This window comes from Aedes albopictus, chromosome 3, assembly GCF_035046485.1.
Source record: "Aedes albopictus strain Foshan chromosome 3, AalbF5, whole genome shotgun sequence".
Classification (NCBI taxonomy): Eukaryota; Metazoa; Arthropoda; class Insecta; order Diptera; family Culicidae; genus Aedes; species Aedes albopictus.
The window spans coordinates 258,944,211-258,972,104 of NC_085138.1; the positions used below are offsets into that span (position 1 = coordinate 258,944,211).

The 27,894-nt window shown below is 40.6% G+C and overlaps 2 protein-coding genes across 2 annotated transcripts in view; one reads left to right on the plus strand and one right to left on the minus strand.

Annotated features, from left to right (window-relative positions):
* The window catches only part of LOC109422378 (phospholipase A1), a 142,283-nt gene extending 117,600 nt beyond the window's left edge, over positions 1-24,683 (minus strand). Inside the window, exons 1-2 of the mRNA XM_062860394.1 lie at positions 24,267-24,683; positions 12,380-12,663 (exon numbers count right to left, since the gene is read on the minus strand). Of these exons, the coding sequence (XP_062716378.1) occupies positions 12,380-12,434 (55 nt within the window). The 5' untranslated portion in view covers positions 12,435-12,663; positions 24,267-24,683. The remainder of the gene's footprint in view (positions 1-12,379; positions 12,664-24,266) is intronic.
* The window catches only part of LOC109422214 (uncharacterized), a 317,823-nt gene that overhangs the window by 223,072 nt on the left and 66,857 nt on the right, over positions 1-27,894 (plus strand). The window lies entirely within an intron of this gene.

Genomic DNA, 27,894 nt, shown 5'->3' on the forward strand with positions numbered 1-27,894 from the left:
CTAGACCGAAAAGAAAGCCTTCTCCAATTTAAAGCAACGGCGCCCAACACACTGTTGTTCATGTATTTAGTAGTCGTCATTTCTGTTGAAAGTTTTCGGTCATTTCGGCGAAAAGTTTTCGTCAAACGGAGAATTCTCCATTGGACCACTGGGTGTTTCGTGAGTTGTCCGTTGTCTCATGTTCGTGATCGTTCAGTCTGCACAACCTTTGGTTGGTTGATGGTGTAGTGTATTTTTAAACAGCCGCAGCCGCAGGACTTGTCTCAGCAATGTCGGATTTATTTAACAGACTTGTGGTCTCTTGCTTGTGAAAGTGGCGCTAAAGCTTACAAAGTACCTTGGTTATACAAAAATTCTAAAGATTCTCTCGAAAATATCTCCAAAAAAAGTTTTTTGTGGTGTTTTGTCCAATCCCATCCGGGTCGTTGCTGGAGTGAGGCAAGGATGTACATACACTATCACCACAACTGTTCCTATCGTAATCGACGAGATCCTGGTAGGTGCGATTGACCGTGAACCAAATCGTGGATTGCTGTGGCAGCCCATTACCATGGAGTACCTAAATGACTTCGAACTGGCTGATGACGTTGCTCTCCGGCTCAACGGCGCTCTGATATGCAGAGCAAGCTCGATAATCTTGCCAATCGCTCTTCAGCAGCAGGTCTTACCATCAACATCAACAAGACCAAATCGTTGTATGTATGCTCAACCCTTCCAGCTTTACGGTAGCTGGACAATCAGTGGAGAACGTTGAAAGCTTCCAATATCTTGGTAGCCAAATGGCGGGGCTGCTTTTGCGAGTTTAAGAAATGTATGGAAAAACAATCAGATTAGTCGACGTACCTACCAAAATCCAAATTTTCAACTCTAACGTGAAATCTGTGCTGCTATACGCCAGTGAAACCTGGTATGTATCAGTGGAGAATACTCAACGACTGCAGGTCATTATCAATAGATGCCTGCGGTATATAATTCATGCATGGTGGCCTCACACGTGGAGCTTCATCGTCGATGTCATCAAAAGCGGATAGCGACAGAAATTCGGGAGCGAAAGTGGAGGTGGGTCGGCCACACTCTACGCAGGGGCGGAAAAGAAATCTGCAAGCAAGCGTTAGATTGGAACCCAGCAGGACATCGCAGCAAAGGCAGACCCAGAGGCTCATGGCGGCGCAGCCTCAACATCGAAGCCGACAGATATTTGAACTGGTCACAGATCAAGGAAGGAGGATTGGAAAATTTGGACCTTCGTTTTCATCCTGCACACACCCTAATCGCTCGACTGCAAGACGATCACAGGCTATGTCATTTTTTCATCCAAGTCAAGGCTCCAAACACCAGCGGTCATTGATCTCCTTCTTCCACCGCTTATCATTAAATTATTTTCCAATCGTATCACAATGGGTCAAATCCCTACCGCGCACGTCATCACAAAATTACCGCCGTCATCGCGTCCATCAATACCCAGAGCACCTAATTAACCGTTCTCATCATATCATCGAAGACCACCACCGCCGCTTCAGTGCCAGTGTCGCTCTGGTCAGGGCATAACTTTATTACCGTTAACGGATGGACGGACAAGATACAAACAGAAAGATAGGTAGTGCTCATATGGGGACGCCCGTCTGTACAAACTCCGATGGGACGATAATGATGTGTGAACAAACGCTGTTGTCGGGCAAGTCGAGCCGTCCAATTTTCCCCGCCCACACGCACACGTCACTTTGCATCGCCGTATCCGGAATGTAGAGGAGTTTGGAAAACCGTAACAGCACGGAAACCTAGTGCCGATGGGGACATACGACACGGCAGGATATGTACCTACCGCTTTGGTACCAAGTTGCAAACTGTTTTTAGTCGCGTGTATCGCATTTCCCACGGATTAGCAGGGCTGGTAGCAAGTTTTAGCTTAATGAAAAAACGCGTGAAAGGCCATCTGTGGTAGGATAACATAAGTTTTGGGAATTACTGATTTGTTTTCTTTCAAAGCCTGTTGCTGAAAACTTGGCTACAATAGACTAAAATCCTAATCGTTAAATAGTATAAATATTTTCATTGTTTAGCACTTCAGTCACTCAATTGTCAACTATTCCAGTGCCTGGCATGCCCTGGAATCACCTGAACCGCACGTCCATAACCTCAGTACAGCGGAACGATGGACGACACACGCGGGGGTGGATTGAATAATGAATGAAGGCGTCGCGTACAGATCGGACAGTTGGGCGGGCGGTAATCAGTGCGCTCGCCGCAATCATCATACGTACATAGGTACCACCTTTTTATGCAAAAAAAAGCGGCATTTTGCACACATGAGCGAACATTGAGCCGGCTGCATACTAAACAACAACCAACTAGTAGTGCAGTGTACCATCAAACCAATTTGTTAGTTAGGCATAAGTAGGAAAGAACTACCGATAGGCGCGACTTGGTCACCATTTGGCCATTTGGTGTTTACGGCGAGCGAGCAATGATGACTGACGGCTTCGGTTCAATGTGAAGGTCATTGCGAATAGTTTTCCGCCTGACGATTACTAAATAGTGGCCGTGATGCACTCTTTAGGCTGATTAGTTGTGTGGGATGTATTTTAGCGATACACGACACAAATGAGCATTAAAGCAATTTTGTGTAATTGGGGGTTTTCAGATACTTTCAGTCCTGAAGACCTGGAGCCGTTGAGTGTTCTCCACTGATACACTGTCGAGGAGCGATTGGCAAGATCACCGAGCTTGCTCTGCATATCAGAGCGGCGTTGAGCTAGGAGAGCAATGTTATCAGCTAATTCGAAGTCATCTAGGTGCTTCAAGGTAATGGGCTACCACAGCAACCCACGATTTGGTTCACGATCAATCGCACCTACCAGGATCTTGTCGATTACGATGAAGAACAATAGCGGTAATAGTATACATCCTTGCGTCATTCCAGCAACGACCGGATGGGATCGGACAAAACACCGTTGTGCAGTACTCTGCACAAAACTGTGCTTCAATGAGGCCGATGATTTTCTCAGGGAGACCCTTGCGCCTACGGGCTTCCCACAACTTTCCGTGATTGAGACGGTCGAAACCTTTTTCGTAATCAATGAACATTAGGCAGAGATACTCTAGGAATTTATTTATTTGCTCCAGAATGATACGGAGCATGACAATATGATCCAAGCAGGATCGTCCGGCACGGAATCCTGCTTGCTGCCGTCAGAGCGTTGCGTCAATCTTCTCCTGTATCCGGTTAAGGATCACTTTGCTGAGGACTTTGAGAACGATACACAGCAACATGATGCCTCGCCAATTATCGCATATAGTAACCCTTTTTGGGTACCTTGACTAAGACGCCTTGCATCCAGTCGGCCGGAAATGTCGCGATTTTTCATAGGCTTCATTGTTGACACGGGTAATGCGTCGAACCCTTAGCGGATCGTGCTGAGGTGTAGATGGCGTGGTCGATATTTGAAAAAGGTTTCCAAAGTGCTCGAACCAGCGTTTCAAGTGGTCAGCCGGGTCGGTTAGTAACTGTCCAGACGTGTCTTTCACGGGTATTGTAGCATTCATCTTAGTCCCACTAAGGCGACGTGCAACACCGTAGAGGAGACGGATGTCGACGGTATTTGCGGCTTTCTCGCCTTCGTCAGCTAGGGAGTTCGCCCACGCTCGTTTGTCTCGCCTACATGCGAGCTTTACTTCCTTCTCGAGAGCAGAGTAGCGCTGACGGGCTACGACTTTGATTCCTCGTGTTTTTGCTTGCTCTATCGCGGCTTTGGCGTTCCTTCGCTACTCTATCTTCCTCCAGGTGTCATCTGTGATCCACTGCTTTCTCTGGGTGCGTAACTCATCAAAACTATTTCGGAACCCTCCTTTCGGAATCTTGCCAAATTCTCTTTGTCTTGCCTTTCGACATCATCGTTTGACGTGTTACATTGGATTGGATCATGGTAAGATTTCGAACCCATGTTCTGAATTTAGCTACAATTATTCTCTCAATAATAGGATCCCACTTCATGAGCGAAGCGCTGGCGTGAGCGCTGAGCAGGAAAACAACTCCATGGTGGCGAGGAGCGTGTTCACCTCGTAGGCCAGAATAAATCAGAATTTTACCCGACGCCAATCTATGTTCTCCAAAGTTCGGCCAACGGACTTCGCTCAGTCCTAGGACCTCAAGCTTCATACGGCATGCCCCATTGACTAGTTGGCTCTACCCCATTTGGCATAATGCCATTTGGCATAACGCCGTTTGGCATAATGCTATTTGGCATAAAAGCCATTTGGCATAATGGCCTTTGGCATAATGGCCATTTGGCATAACAAATATTATGCACATTCTTACCAAGAAGGCTGTTCTTCGTGCTATGCCAAACGGCATTATGCCAAATAGCCATTATGCCAAATGACCATTATGCCAAATGGCATTATGCCAAACGGCGTTATGCCAAATGGCATTATTCCAAATGGGGTAGAGCCGACTAGTTGTGCCAGTTCACCCTGCTGGGCTAGGGATAATACATTCCGAGTTCCAATTCTTGTCTGTTGTTTCGCACTAAAAGTCGTTGCCAGTTCGTAATCTTTCATTTTAGGTTTATGTAACGGTTTTTTTGGGTTTCGAGAACAATTGGTTGTTGGCCTAAGGTCCCCTATCCACTGTGGTGGGGCTGCCACCTTAGGCATAGCTTCCGGTGAAAGAACATTTCATACTCACCCGCTGGATTTCAGAACAGACGCTGTTTGACCCGCACCTCCTTGGTGAACAGACGCTTGGGAAGTACCTCCTCAATCTAGCTGAAGTCAGAGAACTGCACTATCAGCTAAGCACCCACCTCTTAGTTGATGCTCTTTGTCATCGCTTGACCCGTGGAAGCATGAGGTAGGAACTTGTGAGGACCAGAGTTATGTTGGACGCTCTCCTTATCGACACACCACCGTTTTGCAGCGCAAAGGGCTTCGGGTTGGATGGTACTACATTAGGATTTAGACTGGAACTGCCCGGGTAGACGTGAATATCATAATCAAATCTTAAAACGATCAAATTTTGATGTTATATCTTAATATAATATTGATGAGATATTCAAAAAGTTGCCAAATATCTTCTCAATATCTCATCGTGATATGATTTCAAAATTAGTACTTGATTTGATCTTTGGAAAGCCTTGGGCAATCCGCTGTATAAATGTCGAAATTTCCCAACATTGCGCATGAAAACTATTTTAAGTTTTCAACTTTCATTATGCGCCGTCCCCAAATAACGTTACGCTTCAGGAGATAGGGGTTTCATAAATCACGTAACGCTTCAGGGGAATAGGGAATATAGCCTAGCGTTACGACTCATACAAAAAAGTTGGAGTTATCATACAAAACACATTATGGAGGCCGCCAGATCCTAATAAACCAACCATAGAGTATAAAAATGTCAAATTTAGCGTTACGTAATAAATAGCGTTACGTAATAAAAGGTAAAAGGTAAAACTTTGAAAACCTTGTTGCAATAAATGGAGAAATGGGGAAAACAATAACACAGTTACCCAAAGTTCTGCTCAAACAGCATTAAATTAGACAAGGAATCATGATAGCCACGCTTTTTGCGTCATTTCATTGCAGAAATGGAGAATTCACTTTCTCACCATACAAAAATTCAGCTCATAACAACAATCTACCAACCAAACATGTTTCTACACATGTAGTTTTTAAAGTTTGGATCACTAGCTTCGTTAACAGAGAATAGGCATAAAATGAGAAATCATCTAGAGAAATGTGTTCTCTTAGTTTAGGAAAATCTACAATTGAGCCCTAATTCATTTTTATTTTCCATACTATCGCTTACTATTTTCTTGAGTTTGCCAATTTTGGGTGCAAACTGTATTAATATTCTGCAATAGAGCATTTATCATTGGAAAATCGGAAAAATACAGCTTATGATCAAAATTAGCTTTTCACATTTCCATCTGCAACATCCAGAAATCAAAAGATCTGAAAATTACTGCTCAAGATCAACATCAGTTCTTTCACACATTCATCTATAACATCCGAAAATTGTAAGATCTGAAAACTACTATTCAAGATCGAAATCAGTTCTTTCACACACTTATCTACAACATGGCGGGACCAAACCAACACAACTACCATGAGTCGCAAACACCTTGGAAAACGTAGAACTTGATGCTCTTGTTATCTTCTATTTCAGATATGAGTCGTAGTACAGTGGTAATGTCACTGCTCATTAATCACAAGGTCATAAGTTCGATTCTGGTCGCCGCCATGTGTATTTTTTTTACTCTAATCCATCTGTCAGATCATTTAATGATATTAGTTTGATGTTCTACAGCCCAGATCTTCCCAGATATTAGTCTGATCTTATAACATCAAAATGAGATATTATTATGATCTTCCCCATTCTAATTTTTGATCCTTTTTTTGATATTTTATCTCTTATGTCAAACAAACCAATAGCTAATTATGATCTTGAGTGCTTCACTGAGGAATATCAAATGATGATATTGTTTTGATTTTTACTTCCACTCGGGTAGTGGTGGAATTCCAGGAGGAATCACCACAAAATTTCAGGGAGGATTTCGACGAAATTCTAGAGAGACAATCTTTACGAGATTCCAGGGGATTCAGGGGAAACTTCACGAGATTTCACGGGAAATCTTAACGAAGTTCCGGAGAGAGTATCTTGATGAGATTCTAGAGGAAATTTCCACAAAAAATCAGGGGAACTTTTCACAGCATGCCGAGGGGGATCTCCACAAAATTCCAAGGTGTATCACCTCGAGATTCCAGCGGGAGTCTCCACGTAATTCTTGGAGAAATATCCACGAGATTCTAGGGTCCGGTGGCCCAGACCGTTATTGTAAAATAAAAAATTCCATCCAATCGGTGCCCACCATTCGTTTTCTATGGCTATCCTGCATGTCTGGACAAAATTTGAAAAAAAAATCGTAGGGCCCATTTTTGAGTTACGCCCTGTTAAAGGGCGTAAAGTCCAATATTCAAAGAAAAAATCGAAATATTTAGTACTCAACCATTTTTTAACGATTTTGATGAAATATTTTCTTGAAGAAATTGTATTGCATTGAGTATTAGCACGGCGTGTGTATGGGAAAAGTTTATAATAAAAAAATAGGCATCGTCAAATTTTTCGCTATTCAAAAATAGAGGCTTTCAGCTTTCATTTGCAGGGTCCCTCAAAAAAATCCACCGAGGGTTCCCGAACAACTTTTTCAGAATACTGTTTTTCCCCATACAAAATGCACGGTTCCAAATTAATTCCTATTTCTACTTAACAAACATACCCAATTTTTGTAAAAAAAGTTCCCCCGATGGAATATTTCGATGTTGGGCTTGAATGAAAGCTGGTAGCGTCAACTTTCACGTAGCGTAAAAATTAGCGATGCCCATTTTTTTGTAATAAATTTGTTCTACCAGACACACCGTGATTAGATTTGTTTAGCATAGCTTTTGTTGAAATAAGGCAGGAACAAATCTCATTTTCTTCTTTTGTCGCAGCGCTCGTTGACTCGTTAAGGGGGAGGATGATAAATAATAAATGTATTCGATGGAAAAATATCCAAACAATTAGGCAACATAGATAAACTCATCGGATTTATTAAGAAAGTTTCTGTGGAACTCGAATTACACCTTAAATTTGTTGATTTTCTTGAACATTTTATTTGTGCCCCCCTCAAAATGTTGAATTCCGACCAAAATTTTCCGAGGGGGCGGTGACATAAGAGAAAATCGAAATTTGTATTAGCCTAATTGAAGAAAATATGACGTTTTTGTGAGTTGAGATTAATAAAAATGTATTTATATGAAAACATTTCAATAAAATTTGTAAGTTCTCAGGTTCAAATACGGTAAGAGAAACGTGAATGTATATAAACAAAGAAATAAACTAAATGAAAGGAAAGCTCTTAAAAAGATAAATTTAGCATACACACTAAGATTCTGATTTTCCAGCTCAGTAATTGTTTCGCTGAGTTCTGTATTATTTTCATCTTTTTACTGAGTTCTCAACAGCAGATTTAACTCGGTACACTCGGTAATCAATATTTACCGTACATCAGTAACGATATTTACCGTTCATCTGTAAGTTTTGACAGTTTATTTGCAGAACTCGTTAACTCATTTACAGAGTATTCAGTAAAAGCGATAACCGAGCGTACCGAGTTATATCTGCTGTTGAGAACTCAGTAAAAAGATGGGGAAAATACCGAGCTGATCTTAGTGTGTAACATGTGAAAAGGGCCTAAGTGCTTTTTGTAAACAAACACGTTGCGATCGCTGTAGGGCCCAACTGTACCCACGAATATCTGCACCCTTTACCGATTGCCCGAAGATTGCACTTTCTGAAACATGTTTGTTTACAAAAAGCACTTAGGCCCTTTTCACATGTTATGCTAGAAACGATATTATGTGTGTTTGAATAAATGGAAGAAGAGCTGTTGTTTTAGCCCTTTACATACTAGTTTTATTCGCACAAGACAAAAAAAAACGAATCAATTCTGTATGAAATCATGAACACCAATATGTGATGATTTATAAATTTTTAATGATAATTACATCTAATCAGATAGGTATTGTATTTGAAAACGTAATATTTTGAATAAGAATGTAGTGTATTACAAATAATAATACCTACACAGAATGCCGCTTTACGGATGAGACCACAAAAATTATCCTATAGGGGTAATCTTCACGAGATGCCAGGGGGGACATATCCACGAGATTCCAGGGAAATTTCTATGAAATTCTGGAGGAAGCTCTACAAGATTTCAGAGGAAATCGTCACCAGGTTTTTGGAGGAATCTCGAAGAAATTGCGAACGGGGAATCTTGACGAGATTCCTAGGGAAATTCCGCAAGGTTCCAGGGTGAATCTCTACAATATTACAGGAACAATCTCCACAAGATTTCAGGAGAAATCTCTACAAAATTCCAAGGGGAATCCCCACGAGATTTCAGGGATAATCTACACGAGGTTCCATGGAGAATCTCCACGAGACTCCAGGGGTAATCTCCACGAGATTCCAGGGGTAATCTCCACGAGGTTCCAGGAATTTTGGCGAAATGCCAGAGGGATAATCTCCAGCTGGAATCTCCATGATATTTCAGAGGCAATCTCAACGAGATTATTGTGGGAATCTCCACGAGATGCTAGGGGGAATCTCCACGAGATTCCAGGGGGAATCTCCACAAGATGCCAGGTGAATCTCCACTAGTTTTCAGGAGAAATCTCCACATGATTCCACGTAGAATCTCCACGTGATTTCAGATGGAAACTCCACGTTATTCGTATATCCTCTAGCGCCTCCTAGTGGTGGAATTTCGAATCATATGTTTCCAGGGGGAATCATCACGAACTTCTAGGGGAATCTTCACGAGATTTCATGGGGAATCTCAACGAAGTTCCGGAGGGGAACCTTGACGAGTTTCTAGGGGAAATTTCCACAAAAATCCAGGGGGATTCTTCACAGCATTCCAAGGGGAATCTTCACAAAATTCCAGGGTGTTTCTCCACGAGGAAACCACGGGGAATCTCCACAAGATTCGTATATCGGTGTATAGTGACCCATGCTGATGGATGAGTGGTTGAGGGGGTTTAAAAGATGCTCGATTTTTTACGGAGCCCATAGCGTGGGTAGCTCACCTGGGTTGCGTTATAGCGAAAGATCTACCAAACCGAACCCTATTCCTAACTGCTGCCAACTATGGAACAGCATATTTTAGTAATCAAAGTAAGAATTTTGGTCCTCATTAGGTCTCGCTTTGGTTCTGGCCGAGATGGAATCCCATTGTGACTGAAAAGGCGCGTTTTAAAAGCGGACCCGACCAGAAGCACATAACAAGATAATAACAAAATTATGACAACTGTAGTTAAAAATAACAATAGTTGATACAATTCAGTTACAGGTCAGACTCGAATATCCGGAGTCGGGTTCCCACCTAAGTAACATTTTAAGTTTTGTTCGGCTCCATAAGAGATCTTCATGGCCAATAAAATTCGCAATAAAACTGATTTATACATCAAAACCTCTTGATAACCTCTTTAAGAGCAGCTTCCGGCTAAGTGGACCACTCTCGGAGAGGTTGTGCAAACCGCATTGAGAGTATCAATAAACCCGTTTTAAAACCTAGTTGTTTTTTTTTTTTCATTCTCGATTGTTGTTGTTCGTTTTTAACGAAAACTATGACAGCTCAAGGTGCAGAGAAGCTTCTTTGATGGCACGTTAAGTTCAGGAGGATCATTCGTAAGTAGAAAGCAATCATTTCAAAGTAATATTTTAGTAGCTATTGTGTTGCTAGGCTTATGCGCATTCATTTTACCGTGAATATTGGAGTTGCAGAATCATAAAATTAATGCGCTTCGAAAATGGCGAATATTATCAACTTGGAATGAAAGAAATCAATTTGTTAATTCAGTAAAACTGTCTCGAATCACAATAAAACTCAGCTGAGAGAGTTTATTCAAGTGAGCAAGTTTTGGAAATGGTGGCAAACTATCAACTCATTGCTAATTTGAGCAAAATTAACTATTTTCCATTCACGTTAGGTAATTCTTCAATATGGCGACGACCATAGTTAACGAAAATAAAACGAAAGCAAGTTTACTTTTATGATGACCGCAATAAACCTAGCAGTGTCGTAGTTTCTGCTTTTCCACCAACAGATGTCGTTACCAATCGAACGGATCGCCATCTGTTGAGAGTTTGAACAGTTTTATTGTGGTAATAATAGTTGCCACAAGGTTTACATATCGGAGGGTTCACCAGTTAGCCTAGTGGTTAAGGCTATGGACCGCCAATCCGAAGACGGCGGGTTCGAGTCCCGTTCTGGTCGGGAAAATTTTCTCGACTCCCTGGCCATAGTGTATCATTGTACTTGCCTCACAATATACAAACTCATGCAATTACAGGCAAAGAAAGCCCTTCAATTAATAACTGTGCAAGTGCTCAAAGAACACTAAGTTGAAGCGAGGCAAGCCAAGTCCGAGTGGGGATGTCGAGCCATAAAGAAAAAGAATAAGATAAAAGAACTTGTTATAATTTTGTTATGATTTCGCAAGGTTAAACAAAATTTGATATAATCTTGCTATGATCATATCTCAACTTGTTATATTTTATTTTTAATTGGATCGAGTTTTGTTTGAATTTATGTTATTTCAACTACTAACCGTACATGTTTGACGGCACAAATTTCCCAAATGGAGGAGAACGCGTCTCTGGAGCCGACCGTATATGTTTTATAACAACCGTTGTTACAAAAACCATTGTAACAAAATAATACAACTTGTAATAATTTTGTTTTTCGCTTCTAGTCGAATGGGATGGCAACAGAAGGCTGAATTGCAAAAGGCTGAATGCAGAAAAGACTAAATACGAAAGGCTGAAATTAAGAAACTGTAACATAAGGCTGAAATTACAAAAGGCTGAAAATTCAAAAATGTATATATAAGTTATAGTACTTCGTCCTTTTCTTGAAGTAACACCCGAACTGAGATCAAGCCTGCTTCTCAGCTTTGGCACATCGTGTAACAGGCACGAAGATACTCAATACCAAAGGGAGTCTAGAAAATGTTCATAATGGAAAGTTATTGGTCCGCACGTGAATCGAACACGTAACCCGCAGCTTAGTGAAGAGGCGAATGGTACATACCAACGAACACAAAAAGGCACTGATAATATTCATATCGTTAATTTTTCCTTCTTTAAACATGGGCTATTCTTTCGAGTCATGTTGTTTTGGAGATTGTTGTCATTACGGCTACTAACAATATCATCAAAGATTTTCCCTTCTTTGAAATATATGCTATTTAAAAAAAAATACTGTTTTAGTTATGTAGGCGTTCAATAATTCATAGCATTACGACCAGTCGCAAAACTTTCTGATTCAGAACATCGGAACTGAAATAATGTTCCGGGAACATTGTTCCACCAGAATAGATTAGTTTGGACAACCATGAACTAGGGGACGGTAGGACGATCAAGCAAAACTAAAACACGGCTGGGTAATCGACGGACAAGCAAATTTTCAAATAGATCGAAAAATCAATGAATGTATATAAGTATTCCCAATTGAAGTGATACGTCTGTTTGTCTAAGTTGTTAGTGTTGAGGTTAGTCTGCTGGTGCGTTTTAAAACCAGTCGAAATACTATTTCAGCCTTATGTTATTTCAGCCTTTTGTAGTTTCAGCCTCATATAAATTGCGCAAGAAACGGTTTTTCTTCTATCACACTGCGTACTTCTAAAGAAATAATAGTCCAAAGTTTCTATCAGGACTTTTGACCACTTTCTTTTGAACAATAAACTTTGCTTATAAACATACTAGTTAATATTATGTTACTACGAACCGAATAACAAATGATTAAATGCATGGATATGAGCAATGAACACTTACCTAAATATAACGTGAAAACTGTACATAGCGCCAGTTGACTTTCACTGAGGACCATCTCCTAATCCGGACTAACGACACACCACGCAGCAGCAGCAGCAGCAGCAGTACAGCAACAGCCAATAAATATTGGTCCTCCGTTTGTTTACGCGATGCAAACTAGTTTGACACTCTGCCCACACTATTCTTCACTCTTACTCGTGCTCTTTCGTATGAATTGCACATCCACCTCTTCCGATTATCCTTACGAAAAAAAATACAACCCCACTCACTATATACAGGAAATGCTGGAAATAGACAAGGAATCAAAGAGATCCACAAACACTTGCACCACTCTGACCACTTTGTCCCATCACCCGATGTTGATGGGAAATATCCTGAGCTTCGAGAAAAACATTGCCACCCACTCATATCAAGGAGTCCAATTACTGCACCATCCATCTGCTGTGACAGTTTTTTTTTCCATCAACTTCAATACATTCGATTGCACTCACACAAACAGGACAAGCCAACTACAAAGTATCGGTACTCGGTATTCGAAAATCAGTTAAGGATGTTTTAAGGAATCTTTCGAACTCATTGGGAATGCCTTGTCATAATGTTTCAGAGGTATTATCGATAGTTTAACTGTCATTAAGAACTCATCTTGCAATATCAAATATTTTGTTAGAACTTTGGCAATTGTTATAGAACGCTTAAAGTACGATAAGTTAATGTCGGATTCAATCGCTCTTTGATTTGCAAACTAAACTTCGTTAAATTATCATATCTATGATTTGGTGAGCTCGTTCTTGCTCATGAATTTTTGACTAACTTGCGTGCCTCAGAACCATTTCTTACGTGCCACACTTCAACGGATGCCAGTGGCACATTCAAACGCAATCCTTTTCCGTACCGCTTGAAAGTAAAATTTTTAAATGTGCTTTAAATGTGTTTCCGTCCATTAATAGTTCGCTGTTAATTGCTATTTTCGCGATTGGTAGTGGCATACGGAAAGAGTTGCGAAGAGGCCTCCCCTGTTGAGGGTAATCGTCGTAAGTGTCGCGATTCACGTCGAAGAAAAATGCCTTATTTCCAATGGTGATTAACTCTAATTGAGCGTACCAAGGTAAGCTTTTGTGCAAATGTCACTTAAAGTTGCTTTCAGCAAGAGAGACCTATCAAAATTTTGCGAGCAACTTTTTCAGATGTTCAGTCCGTTGAACAAAATCGCCCCCTAATTGAAATAAGAAACGAACCGTGACTAGGTAACGTACTCGGTTAGGAAGTTACTATTCTTGCACTTGAACGGTTCAGAATCGCATGTGCGTGACAACGGTTTTCGTGCCTCTCAGTTTCTTTTTCGGATCCAATGCATTTAACTACATATCGGAAGACATCGTAACAGATTTTCGAACAAACAAAACAAGCCTCTAAAACCTGACCAACCACACCAGTTGTCCTCTTATGGCACGTCCCATTTGCTTGATCTTCGCAGCTCGCCCCAAAACTCGTCCCCCTAATTCACATTGAACTTCAAATCGCTTCATTGTCAATCGCACATACACAACGCACAAAACCCACAAAGTGATACCGGCGATACCTAAATACATTCTCGACTCTTCCATTCCCTTTCAATGTCAGTTACCGCGCATCGATTAGGCCCTCCCCGACATGTGCTCGATCATTTTGCAGCCTCACTTCCTCACGCAAAGGTCACACCAATTCACAGCCAACGACGCGACGCGACGCAGCGTCAGCGGTAACCTGAACATCAAGCTCATCAAACTTCGATCATTTTGTCGCTGCCAGCAGCACCACACAAATCACGATGTTTCACATTAAAGGTACATTACGTGGGCTAAAGGGCGTCGAAAAGTTGTACGTTCAGTATTTTTTTTTTTTTTGAACAAACGTATTTTCTTCTGAAACTTAAAACCTATTAAGTACCGACAGACAAGATAACGTGGAACATTTTTTTCAACATCATCCTACGTTATCCTAGAAATGTGAAATGAAATCCGATTGTAATTTGATGCAGCTTCCGCTAAGAACCACATGATTAACTTCTTTTGATTCCATTTTGCTCCTAGATCAGTAGCATGTCCTTGTAGTGAGTACTTTCAGAAATTCTATACTGATGTGTATGTTCGGCAGAGGGATTTTCGTCGCTTATGTTCGTTGTTATTTTTTGAACTTGCAACGAATCTAGTAAATTCGTATAAGAATACAAATCAATTTTTATAAGGTATGACTACATCGTAGTAAACGATTTTCTGGTGTTTTACTTCAATGAACTTAGCTTAGCGCGAGCAAGCTAGTAATGTGTCAAATGATTACGCATAATCACATACTGCGATTATTATACGACTTCACTTTGTACTTTTCTTCTTATGTCAGTTTAAATCGCACTGGTGTATGAATGAAATTGCATAAATGTTAAAATAAACTCGTTAAAGTGTGCATAAGAATATGTGATAACAACGAAACTTTTCTTTCGAAGTTGACTACTTTAAATCAATAGTTTATGTCTATTCAGTATATACGATGAAACATATTTTTATACGATGAATATTATGATTTTGTGTGAACAACTTTACGATACCCGTGATAGTCTGCCATATTCGTATATGATTCGTTGAATTCGGTATATAAAACGTAATCCGATCTTACGTGACTTTGCACAATACTTTATACGATTTTATGACTTTGGTTCATATATGTATTAAAAATATTCATGATATCGTGCCATACTTGCGACGACATTTACCACACATATTTACGATTGTGACGGAGAACATCCAAGTTTACGATATTTTATAAATAATTATTTACGATATCTAAATATAATGTTAGGCTCGATGATCCAAAGGTCATTAGTTTGACACTAAGGTTACAATAATTGTTTTTCGTACATTATTAAATCGTATAAGATGCTAAATTAGGCCCCGATAGTGCACACTGGACATCGCATAAGATGTGGCTTCAAGCCATATACTGTTATTGCTGTACTGTACAGTCAATGCGCATATATGACCTTTAATTTGCTCCTTTGCTGCATCTTGTAGGACATTACCATTTACCACATTAAAGGTATAACACAGTCATAAACTTCATTGTACGTGCGATTTGATTGTCTGGGCAACATACTGTCTTCGGCAAAGTTGTTCTGTACAAGAACAGCTTCCTGTTAGTGGGTTTCATATTCCCGAATTTAATCACCACGTGGCGCTAGTGTGCAGAGTTACATGGTTACATCCAGAACAAATTCGGAAAGATATACCAAGAAGTTTATGCCAAATAGGAAGGCACAATCTACGGCAAAGGTAGAGCTAAGTGTACTTCCAGGTGATGGATAGCATTTCGAATTTCCATGTGACGCTAGTGTACTTAGGAACTTGTGGTGGGACTTCTGTAAGATGTATCACGAAATTTAAGCTAGATAGGAAGGTACAATCTTCAACAAACTTTCTGAGGACTATTTGCACTTCCGAAAGAATGATCGCATAATTCCAAATTTCCCCACCACACGCTAGGGACGCCACTAATACTTCCTCTCTCCTACATTTCTCTCCAATAAGTTTCCATCGGAAACTCCAACAAAGAATCTTCTGTGAATACCTCCAGGTGTTCATTCTTTTTTTCTGTATTTTAGTGATTCTTTTGGAAACTTATCCAAAATTCGGGAATCTTACCAGGGATTATTTAGGGGAGTATTTTAGGGACTCCGTCGGGAATATCGTCAAGGTTTCCTTCATAATTCCTTTAGGGATTCCTACTAAAATTCCTTAATGGATCCTTACGGAAATTCATTACTATATATTCTACAGATTTGTTTAAAAATTCCTCCAGGGATTCCTTCGGGAATTTCTACAGAGATTTTTTTTCATGAAATTCCTTTAATGGCCTTCAGGGTTTTTTTTGGAGTTTCTTCAGGGATTTCTTCAGAGGCTTCTTCAGAGATACTTCCCCCGATATTCCGTCTAGAAATTCCAGCGCTTCTGGAATACCTCCAGAGTATCCTTTATTACTTCCTCCAGTGATTTCTTCGGGAATTCCGCTAGGAATTCTTTCGAAAACGTTTTCAGGAATTTCTTGAAGAATTCCTTCAAGAATTACCCTAGGGATTCTACAAAGGGTAACTTCCCGAATTTATTTAAAAATTCATCTAGAAACTATTGTATTTACCACTAATGGTTGCTTCGGTAATTTCTACATGAACTCTAACTTATAGAAATTCAAGCAAGAAAAACCGTCAAAGCGTTCATAATTTTAACGATTCTTTTTTAAATTCTTTCTGCGAATCTTTCTGTAATTTCTCTAAAGCTCTAGATATTGCTTCGAAGTTCCATATTCCAGCGTATTCTTTGCGAACTTCTTAAGAGATTTATTGGAGAATACCTGCAGGGATTCTCTTACGGATTCCCTCAGTGATTTGTTTGAAAAAATCTGTTAGTGATTTCTTCGGGAATTCTTTCTGTGGTTCCATTGGGAGTTCCTTGAGGGATTTCGTTTCCTTTGCAAATCCATCCTCCACCGATTTCTTTAAGAATTCTCCATGGATTCCTTCAGTGATCCATCCTCCAGTGAATACTTTGCATTTTTTTCAAGAACTCCTGCAGGGATTCCTTCAAGAATTTCTTCACAGAGAAATCTAGGGATTCCTTCGAAGTTTTATTCTCCAGCGATTCCATTTCAAATCTCTCCACAGATTCCCTGCAATTTCTTCAGGAATTATTTCTGAAAATTCTTAAGGTATTTTTTTTTTCAGAAAATACATAATGGATTTTTTTAGTTCCACAATTCTTTTGGATTATTCTCTAAATATTTCTCCGGCAATCCTTCCAGGGATTTCATCTTCGGAAACACCTCCAGGGATACCTCAGCCAAATCTTCCGGAGATTTTTTTTTGAGAATTCCTGCATCATTAATTTCTGAAATTCTTCCAGGGATTACTTCGTGAACTCTTCCATGGTGTCTCGATGCGTGGCGTGATCGAAAATCGAAGGTTCACTTCATGAGCGGATGGTCATGGATTTGATTATCAACCCCGGCATTTGCAAATGTTCAAAGATTTCTCCAAAAGTTTTCTTCTTAATAAGTTCTCTCCGCGTTTTCGCAAGAAGATCCATCTGAAATTCTTCCGGAAGCATATTCTAGTATTTTACTGGATTTCTTTTTGTAATTTTCAGGAAACTTTCTGGAACTCCTCCAAATATATATTCTCGGACGTAATCCTTAGAACCTTCAAGAAGCCTTTTAGGGATTACTCCTGGACTGTTTTAGTATATTCCTCTTAAAGCTCTAGTTTTTCAGAGTGTTATTCCCCCAAAACCTTCTTTTGCGATTTCTCCAGAAGATCATTCGGAGATTTCTTAAAGGGTTCTTATTGGAATTTGTTCTGGATTTTATTCTGGAATTTCTCGAAGTTGTTGAGCTGTGAATTTTTGTTGAATTCCTTGCGGGATTCTTGTAGTTTTTTTTATTTAGAATTCCAGTATGATCCCCAGGAGAAATACCTGAATAATTTTGAAAATTTCTCTTTAACATCTTTTGAAATTTTCTTAGGAATTCATTCTGGAAGCCCTCTATAAAATATGGAGGTTTCTCATGAATGCCCATTTAGTGTTTCCTTAGTGATTGTTCCTTCTGTGTGTGTGTGTGTGTGTGTGTGTGTGTGTGTTTTTTTTAGAAATCGCTTACGGAATACCTTAAGGCATCACTCTGAGATACGACCAGAAGTTTCTTTCAAGATTTCAGAAAGAACTTGAGAAATCGTAGAAGGATCTTGTTGAGGTATTTCATAACTTTTTGAACAATCCCAGAATAAAAAAGAAGAAATCCCTGAAAAAAGGAACCCCAGCAGGAATAGCAGAAGAAACATGTGGAAAATCCCAGATAGTTTTTTTTAATATGTAACACAGCGCAACATTTTTTTGTCTCAAGGGCAAACTTATGTGTCTCTGACAGATTTTGGGCCGCTGAATCCGAATCCGGGCTAAGATTTGCTCCAGCACGTCACAATTTTGAGCTATATCTCAATTTATAGGTCAAAATATGCGTTTTGGGCTTTTTTGACTGCCAGCCATTAAGCAAGGTAATATTTTTTTATAAGTAACAAAAGGTAAATTGGTCAATTAGCATCTATATTCACGACTCATGCAAAATATTTCATTTTACTAAATCGAATTTGATAGTTATTTTATGATAGGTACGATATTTCCCATACAAGTCACCCTCCAAAAGCTGCATGCAAGTTTACTTACTAACATAAAATGCCTTAATCTATCAAATTTTATTTGGTAAAACAAAATATTTTGCATGAGTCGTTAATATATGTAGATGGTAATTGGCCAATGTACCTTTTAATTACTTAAAAAAATATTTCCATGCTTCATGGCTGGCAGTCAAAAAAGCCCAATATCGCATATTTTTCCCTTTAAATTGAGGTATAGCTCAGTTAGTGTTGTCACCGTGTATTGGTTAGCAACCTTACTCAGGTGAAGATTCAAATCCTTACACTAATTTCTGAATGAAATTTGTTCTAGCCTGGATGTCTGTTCTCTGTGGTTTTATTTCACGAGCTTGGCTGTGCAAATCTCGGTTCCTGAATTTTAACCGAGACTCAGCTAACAAGATGGTTGGTTGCTTAGCAACAGGAGGTGATATTCTGATTCTCGTATTTTTAAGCTGAGATCTCATCAAAACATTTTGCTGACTTTTCGGCTGTGCAAATCTCGGCATTCGTAAACCGAAATTTGGCATTCTAAATTAAGTGTGCATGACCATGCTGAAGGTGATGGGTTCGATGCGGTCGGTCCAGGAACCAAGAACTTGTCGTAAAGGAAATGTCCTTGACTTCCTTGCGCATAGAATATCTTCGTGCCTGCTATGCGATATGCACATGCACCAGTTGGTCCTGAAGATTCCGAATTGTTGCCAATCATGAACTCATTGTGAACTTCTTGTGAAAGATTTTAAGCAATTGACAAACGAATCCTGGAAGATTTTCTGAAAAAGCTCATGAAAGATTATCTGAGGAAAATTACGAAGGAATTTCTGAAAGTAATCAAAAGAAATTCCTCATGAGATTGTGAAAGAATTTACACTTGATAGAAACATCTTGGTGAAGTCCTGGAGTAATTTCTAAAACAGGAAGTCTATTATAGCACACGAAATAATTGCCGGAGGGATTTTAAGAAAATAAACTACTGTCGGTATACCAAGAAAAACTTCCAGGCGCCGTCCACAAATTACGTAACGCTTTAGGGAGAGGGAAAAGTACAGCCGAGTGTTATGGCCCTTACAAAAAAAATAGGATTTTCATACAATATAGCGTTACGGAGGGAGGAGGGGGGTCGAAAATTACCGATTTTAGCGATACGTCATAAATGGACGCTGTCCCATACACACTCAGTTGAGCTCGGCTAATTTCCATTCTTTTGCCGAGATTCGCACAGCCGAGCGCTCAGTAATCGCAACTTAACTGAGATATCAGCAAAAAGTCAAGTGTACAGTCGAGACTCTTATAAGATCACTGCTCGGGGGGCGCAATAGGAATCCGCTTAATAGGAGACTAAGAGCTTATGGGATTTCAGCTTTTCGGGAGTGTGGCCTATTATCTCGGGTGTGTTAAGAGATAGCACTATACTTTCTTCGGCAATGTTTAAGGGCTTGATAAGATCTACCATTTAGAACTTTGGTTCATATGATTAGTTGGCAACTTGGCCGCTAGAGGGACCATCAACAGTTTGATGCTAAATTGCACTACGGGAACCATATCAGGGTGTCAAGCAAACGTTACGATATGCGACAGCTGAAGACCCTGATAATTTGGAAGGATAGTGTCTTAGGGAAAGTGGTTGGGTACGCCAATAACTTACTGACGATGAGTTGCGAAGTTCGAAATTCCTCCACTGGGCGGCGCTAGTGAGCAAGTAAATTTTCAAAACCTCATATCTCAGAATCCCGATAACTTAGAAAGTTGGTGTCTTCGGCAAAGTTGATCAGTATGACATAAACTTACATACAAATAAACACTAGTTTCGCAATTCTGCCACTAGGCGGCGCTAGTAAACATGCAAATTTTAGAAATCTCATAGCTCAGAATCCTGATAACTTAGAAAGTTGGTGTCTTCGGCAAAGTTGATCAGTATGACAGAGACTCACATAAAACGGGACATTTGATTTGAAATTCTGACGCTAGGCAGCTCTAGTGAACATGGAAATTTTAGGAATCTCGTAGCTCAGAATCCTGATAATTTAGAAAGATGGTGTCTTCGGCAATGTATGTCAGTATGCCAGAGACTTATGCAAAAAGGACCCATAATTCGGAATTCTGAAATGTTAGTCGGCGCTAGTAGAATTGCAAATTGTAGAGAAATCGTAGCTCCGAATTCTGATAGCTTAGAAAGATGGTGTTTTCGGCAAAATTGATCAGTGGAATTTTGAAACTAGTGTTTCTTTTTATGTAAGTTTATGTCATACTGATCAACTTTTCCAAAGACATCAACTTTCTAAGTTATCGGAAGGAGCGACACTAGTTTTGCCAAGCCGAAAACCCCCAAAAAAGTCGAAAAATAAACGAAAAAACCCGGTACACGCCACCTAGTGGCAGAATTGCGAAACTAGTGTTTATTTTTATGTGAGTTTATGTCATACTGATCAACTTTGCCGAAGACACCAACTTCCTAAGTTATCAGGATTCTGAGATATGAGGTTTTGAAAATTTACTTGTTCACTAGCGCCGCCCAGTGGAGGAATTTCGAACTTTGCAACTCATCGTCAGTAAGTTATTGGCGTACCCAACAACTTTCCCGAAGACACTATCCTTCCAAATTATCAGGGTCTTGAGCTGTCGCATATCGTAACGTTTGCTTGACACCCTGATATGGTTCCCGTAGTGCAATTTAGCATCAAACTGTTGATGGTCCCTCTAGCGGCCAAGTTGCCAACTAATCATATGAACCAAAGTTCTAAATGGTAGATCTTATCAAGCCCTAAAACTTTACCGAAGAAAGTATTGTGCTATCTCTTAACACACCCGAGATAATAGGCCACACCCCCGAAAAGCCGAAATCCCATAAGCTCTTAGTCTCCTATAACGTTTTTTTTGGTTTTTATTTTTATAACGCTCACCCCTGTCTAATAGGAGTTCGTTTAATAGGAGTCCGTTTAATAGGAATTTGTTTAATAAGAGACTCGACTGTATTCATAGCAGCACCCATGGGTAACGCTGGCATCAAACATTAAACGTCAATCGTTTAGCCGAGATTTCAGCTAATGAACTTTAACCGAGATTCGCACAGCCGATCTCAGTATTCTGTTTTAAGTGTGTAGGAATCCCAAAAGGAACTACTAGCGAAATTTTAGGAGAAGCTTGTAGACGAAGAATAGAAGAAATTCTTGGAGTATTTCCAGGAGAAACTCGAGCAAAAGTCGCAAAAGAGATAGGTAAAAGAATCCTACGGGAAGCATTTTTGGAGGAAACTCATCGAGGAGGAGCTACTCAAGCTTCATGGCTTGGAAAACTTAGAAAAGAATTAAGTAGAATTCCTAGGAACTATCTCCTCCAGAAACCCAATAGAAAATCACTCCTAGGGAATATCCATGGGAAGAAACTGCTAAAGTAACCTAAGGAAGTGGTACTGCTGCGGAAATTTCACGGAAAGGATCTCTTGAAAGATTTACACGTAGAGCAACTTGCAGAGGAATCCCTTATAGTTAAGGATGGTACTTTTGAAGGAGTGGTATAGGGACTCCTGGAGAAATCCCACGGAGAGTCATTTCTAGAGAAATCCCATAGGGAAAGGCTACGAGGAACTTCTGGAAGAATCCTACAGTGAGAAATTTCGTGAAGATGGACTCCTAGAGGTATATCACGTGAAGGAACGGCTGGGAGAATCCCATGGAAAGAATCTCTTGCAGGATTCTGAAGGGGGATATTTCTGGAGAAATCCTACGAAAAAGCTGTCGAAGTCTCATGGAGAACTACTACTAAATGAATTCCACTGAAAGGATCACTTGTAAGAATCCTATGAGGAAAATCTCTTGCGGGAATCCAACAGGGAGCAAACTTCTAAAGGAATCCCAAAAGAGATCAATTCTATAGGATTGAACTATCGGGAACAACCAACTCAAGGCAAAATCTTACAGGGAAGAACTCTTGTTCGAATCTCACAGAAAAGACCTCCTGGAAGAATCTCATGGGTAGAAACTCTTGTATGCAATCTCACGAGAAGATACTTCTGGAGAAATCCCATGGAAATTATCTCCTGTAGGAATCCCACGAGGAAATAACGGAGAGTTACTCCTGGAGGAATTCCTTGGGGCAGCTCTTGGAAGAATCCCACGTGAGAAACTCCTGGACAACTTTTATGGAAAAGAACTCCTGAAGGAATGTCACGCGTAGAATGTTCTGGAAGAGACTCAGCAAATTTACAAGAATTCCATGGCAAGTCTTGCGGGAATCTCAAGGAGATTACTTTTGGGGAAAATGACTCCCGTGGGAATCACCCTGAGAGAATCGTATTTAATTGATTTTTAATTTGGGTTTGAATTTTGTGGAACAAAAACTTTACCTTCTTGGGTATTCTCACCTTCTTAGATATTCTCATGATCAAAAAATCAATTAGAACGTTTTTTGACGTTCCATGTCTTTAGCCAAGTCCAAGTCCCCGTTAAAATTGTATGAAGAATCGTTTTTCAAAAACTTTCAATTTGTCCATGTTTTATGCCTCATAAACCTTCCTCGGATGAAAGCTAACAGAGCAAAACTAAGACGGCCCAAATCGGACCCTCCGACCGCAAGTTATGCGTTGTCCCACGTATGCCACTGCATTCCCAGAAGAATGCAAATAACAAAACAAAATTATGGTATGTGATTATTGACAGGTTTAGCAACAAGTAAAAATATACAAACTATTTTTTTACGTGTAGCTTAGCTAAAGTAAATTGGGTATATACTATACATAATCAACGAACTGCTGTCCAACACTTTACAGATACACTGTATTCCACCATACCGGAGCCAAAATCACATCGCATCACCCATAACACAACATAAAAACACTTCCACCTTCCACCCTTACAGGGGTGAGACACGATCGTGGTAGCGACGGTCGATTTTCAAGTGCAATCTCGTTAACCGTGACTTTACGCGACGTTATTTGTACTGGCGGCGGCCACCAAGTTCTTGCACAACTTCCCAACAACTCCATCTCGGATGTAAGCGTGTCTCTTGGGCACATGGCCCAGATATTTACGTCGTATTTAGGCAGTGGACGATCCAACACACAACGACCCTATCTCTCACTCTGATCGAGATCAAGCGGTTAAGGTGCGCGCGAATTTCGCAAATCCGTGCGCACTTGATCTTTCGGTCACTCTTGGAGTCGCCAGAGCAAAAGCCAGCTACTTCTTGCAGAAAAGCCACCCCAGCTCGATCGGAAAAGTGTAACTAAATTGTAACAATTGGAGATTATCATTTTATGAGTTTTCCGCACACACAAGTAACATCTAATAACAATTTCTTAATTTAAAGATTTTGAAAAAAAACCCTAAACAGCTTTATTAAATATATTACCAATTTCGATAAATGCTCAAAAAGAACAGTTGTTTTAATAATGTGGCAGGATCATGCTGAGGGTAACAGGTTCGTATCCCGAACGATCCATGAACTTTAATGGATAGTTTCTTGGGCATGGTTCCTCCACACTATATGCATATGCAAAATGTCCGCTACCAGAGCTCACAGATAATAACTGTGGAAGTGCTTGAAGAACACAGAGCATAAATCCAGGCTTTGTCCCAATTGGGAGTTTACGCCGAAAATAAAAAGAAGATGATGATTAGTACTCCAGCTCTTGTACTTTAGTTACACCCTTCTGATCGGAAAAATCACACAACATACAATATTTTCCAACCACTTCACACCTATCTATACGTTTCACTCAGTTACATCCGCGCACGCGTTACGACCCGTTATGCACCGACTATACCGCGAATCACCCGTCTGTATATTGTTGTGCACCCCCGATTCAATATCATCGACAATGCGGTTGGCGCGCGTTTACTGTCCGGCTCCCTCGTGTGTGAAGTAATAAGTCATGAACGCGGCGCGATCGCTAATAGACTGATGCTTTGGGCCACCATTTGAACATCAATAAGCAAACCGCGGCGGCGCGGCGACCGACGGACCGGCTACGGCTAGGCGACGCAATGCCATCAGAGCGTGGAGAAGCGTCGTCGACGTCGTCGTTGCCGGACAACAACGTCATCACGCATCAGTATCGCGCGCGGAGTTTCGTCCCCGCGGCTCTAAGCTTCCTGCGTTCGGCGAAATTCACCTGCTGCTTGCGCTGATCATGGGGTTTGGATTACCGGATGGTGGATTTATGCCGCCCATGCGTGCATCACCTGAAACAGCATACCAACGCGTGATTAATGATACGATAGATGAACGGTTCCCAAACGCTTTTGTTTAGCACCTAGGTGAGCTAGTGAGCTCACTTGCAATTTGCAATATCTCCTTACTTTCGGTGACATTGTATCGCAGCTGCGACATGGTCCTTACCAGCTGCTTTTATTGTTTATTCTTACCTGGCGAATGACATCCTCAATATCCCTCAGCCAAAGAGTTGGTTTAGCCAATCCTCCCACTGTACTGACATAATCATTTCTCTCGCTACCTTGATCTTCCATGCTTACATTCTTCATGCACTTCAGATGCTCATTGAAGTGTTGCTCCCACCTTTCAATCACCTTACGTTCGTACGTCAAGAAACTCCCGTCCTTACCCCTGCACGTTTCGGCAGGTGGCATGAAGCCTTTCGGGATGCGTTATGTTTCTGATAGAACTTACGTGTATCTTAAGAACGGCACAGGAACTTCTCCTTAATTCCTCTTTTTGCCTTTCTCATACACTAAGTGTACTGGAAACACTATATGTTCACTCAAAAAATGATTTTTCGAAAAAAAGCTCGGAGGATCAAGTCGCATATACCAATCGACTCAGTTCGATGATTTGAGATGATGTGTGTATGTGTGTACGTATGTATGTCTGTGAGCTAAATAAGTTCACTCACTTTTGAGGCACTTCCCATTGGCCGATTTTTCGGATTATAGCTTGAATCGAACCGGAATTTTACCGCATTGTTTGCTATTGAAAATGGTCCAGATCGGTCAAGGCGTTCCGGAGTTATGGGCATTTGAGTGATCCGGACCAGCACCGATAGAACTGGCTGTATATAAAACTTATCAACTGCGGTATTTTTGAAACTTTAAGCATGGTTGATGAATTTTGTGCGGAAATCAATACTGGAGATCACAAATTCCGCGATGTCGGCCCAAAATTCAAGATGGCAGCAATATTCAAGATGGCGGCTCCAAATTCACGATGGTGGCTGTTTAATGGTGTATTTAGGCTCTAAAACCATGCAATATGGGTATATTTGGTATCGGGAAGATGTCCGGCGTCCAAATACTTTTAGAGCAACTAGTAAATGAATTGCCGGAGAAGCTTTCGGAGGAATTTTCGGACAGGAATTCAAGGAAGAACTCGTAGAGAAACTACCGGAGGTATTCCTAGATGAGTTCCCGGACGAACTCTTAAAAGAGCTCCCGGAAGAATTTCTTGAGGAATTCCCGAAGAAATTCGTAAAGAAATTCCCTGAGGAACTCATAGAGGAAGTCGTCGAGGAGTTCTCGGAGGTACTCCTAAAAAATCCCGGATAAACTCCCACATAAATTCCTAAGAGAAGTTGTAGAGAAATTCTCGATGAAACTCCTAGAAGAATTCCCAGGAAGTTCATGAAGAAATTCCCGGAAGAACTCGTAGAGGAATTCCCGGATAAACTCATAAAGGGATTCCCAGAAGAACTTCTAGAGAAATTCCCCGAGATACTTTTAGAGAATTGCTGGAAAAACTCCTAGAGAAGCGTTTATGGAAACTCCTGGATGTATTCCCGGAAGATATCTTGAAGGAATTCCCGGAGGAACTCCTAAAGTTCAATAATTCCGGAAGAACTACAGTACAGGAATTTCCGGAAGAACTTCTAGAGAAACTTCCGCAGAATTCTTAAAGGAACCTTCGGAGGAAACTGTGCACTGTGTGCAATTTCTAGATAAAACTTATAGAGCAACTCGTAGTGAACTTGCCTGGGGAACTTCCGGTGTAACTCGTAAAGGTGTTCCCGAAGATAGTCGAATTCCCAGAAGTACTCCCAGACGAATTCCCGGAAGAACTTCTAGAGACAGTCACGGTCAAACTCTTAGTATCGGTAAGGAATCCCCGAAGGAGCTACCGGAAGCATTCCTGGAGGAATTCCTAGAGAAATTCCCACAGGAACTTCTAGAACATTCCGGAGAAACCTCTGGAAGAATTTCAGGAAGAAATCTTAAAGAAACTTCTGGAAGTATTCCAGGAGGAACTGCTACAGAAATTGCCGGAAGAACTTCTAGAGGAATTACCGGAGTAAACTTCTGGTATTTCCAGTGCAATTTCTATGAACTCTTAAAGGAATTCCTGTAGAAATTCGTGAAGGAATTCCTGGATGAACTCGTTGAAGAACTCGAGGAGGAATTCCCGGAGGTGCTCCTTGAGGAAGTGCCGGAGGATCTCCTAAAAGAATACCGGGAGTAACTTATAGAGGAATTTCTAGAGGAAATACTACAAAAAGTCCCAGTGAAACTTCTGTAGCAATGCCCGGAGAAATTCCTAGAGGATGTCTCGGAGAAAACTCTCGGAATTCCAGAAGAACCTTCTAGAGTTCCCGGAGGAACCCCTAGCGGAATTCTTGGCGAAACTGCTGGAAGAATCCTCAAAAGAGTTGCTGGAGAAATTTTATCTATTCTGAAGATGAACACGACAAAAACATGTTTTTTAGAATCACTAGCATTTTCTTCAATCTTCGGAATCCGTAGATTCTTTCTACAGCCATCAGGTATCTTAAGGAACCCCCGGTATCTTTGTGAACTCGATTTAGTTCAAAGGACAAACTTTTTTACTTTCAAAAAAAAGTGGGCTTCGTGGCCGAGCGGTTAGCGGCGGCAGTCGTCTAGGCCTCGGAGTGTGGGTTCGATTCCCGCTCCAGTCGGTGGAAACTTTTCGTCAAACGAAAAATTCAGCACTGGGCCACTGGGTGTTCTGTGTGTTGTCCGTTGTCTAGTGTAAGTAATGTGTTCAGTCTGTGCAGCCTCTGGCTGAAGACGGTGTTAATGTACAAAAAAAACATCGTTGACGCGACATGCGAAGTTTCGAATTAAAAACAACTACCGGTGAAACTGGGCGTAATTTGATCTATTTTAAGCGTTCCAAATTTTTAAAACTGTTATAAATTTGGACCATAAAAATGGACCACAGCTGAAAACGACCTTTGTAATGCTATGTATGCAGATGGCTCCAATGAATTGCTTGAAATATTGTAACTAAATGAAGAAATAATATAATTTTTTAATGCAAATTTGAAATCGGCGTTGCTCAACCACCCCTATTTTCAGAACACGCATTATTTTGTTTTTTTTTTAATTTTCTGGTCCTC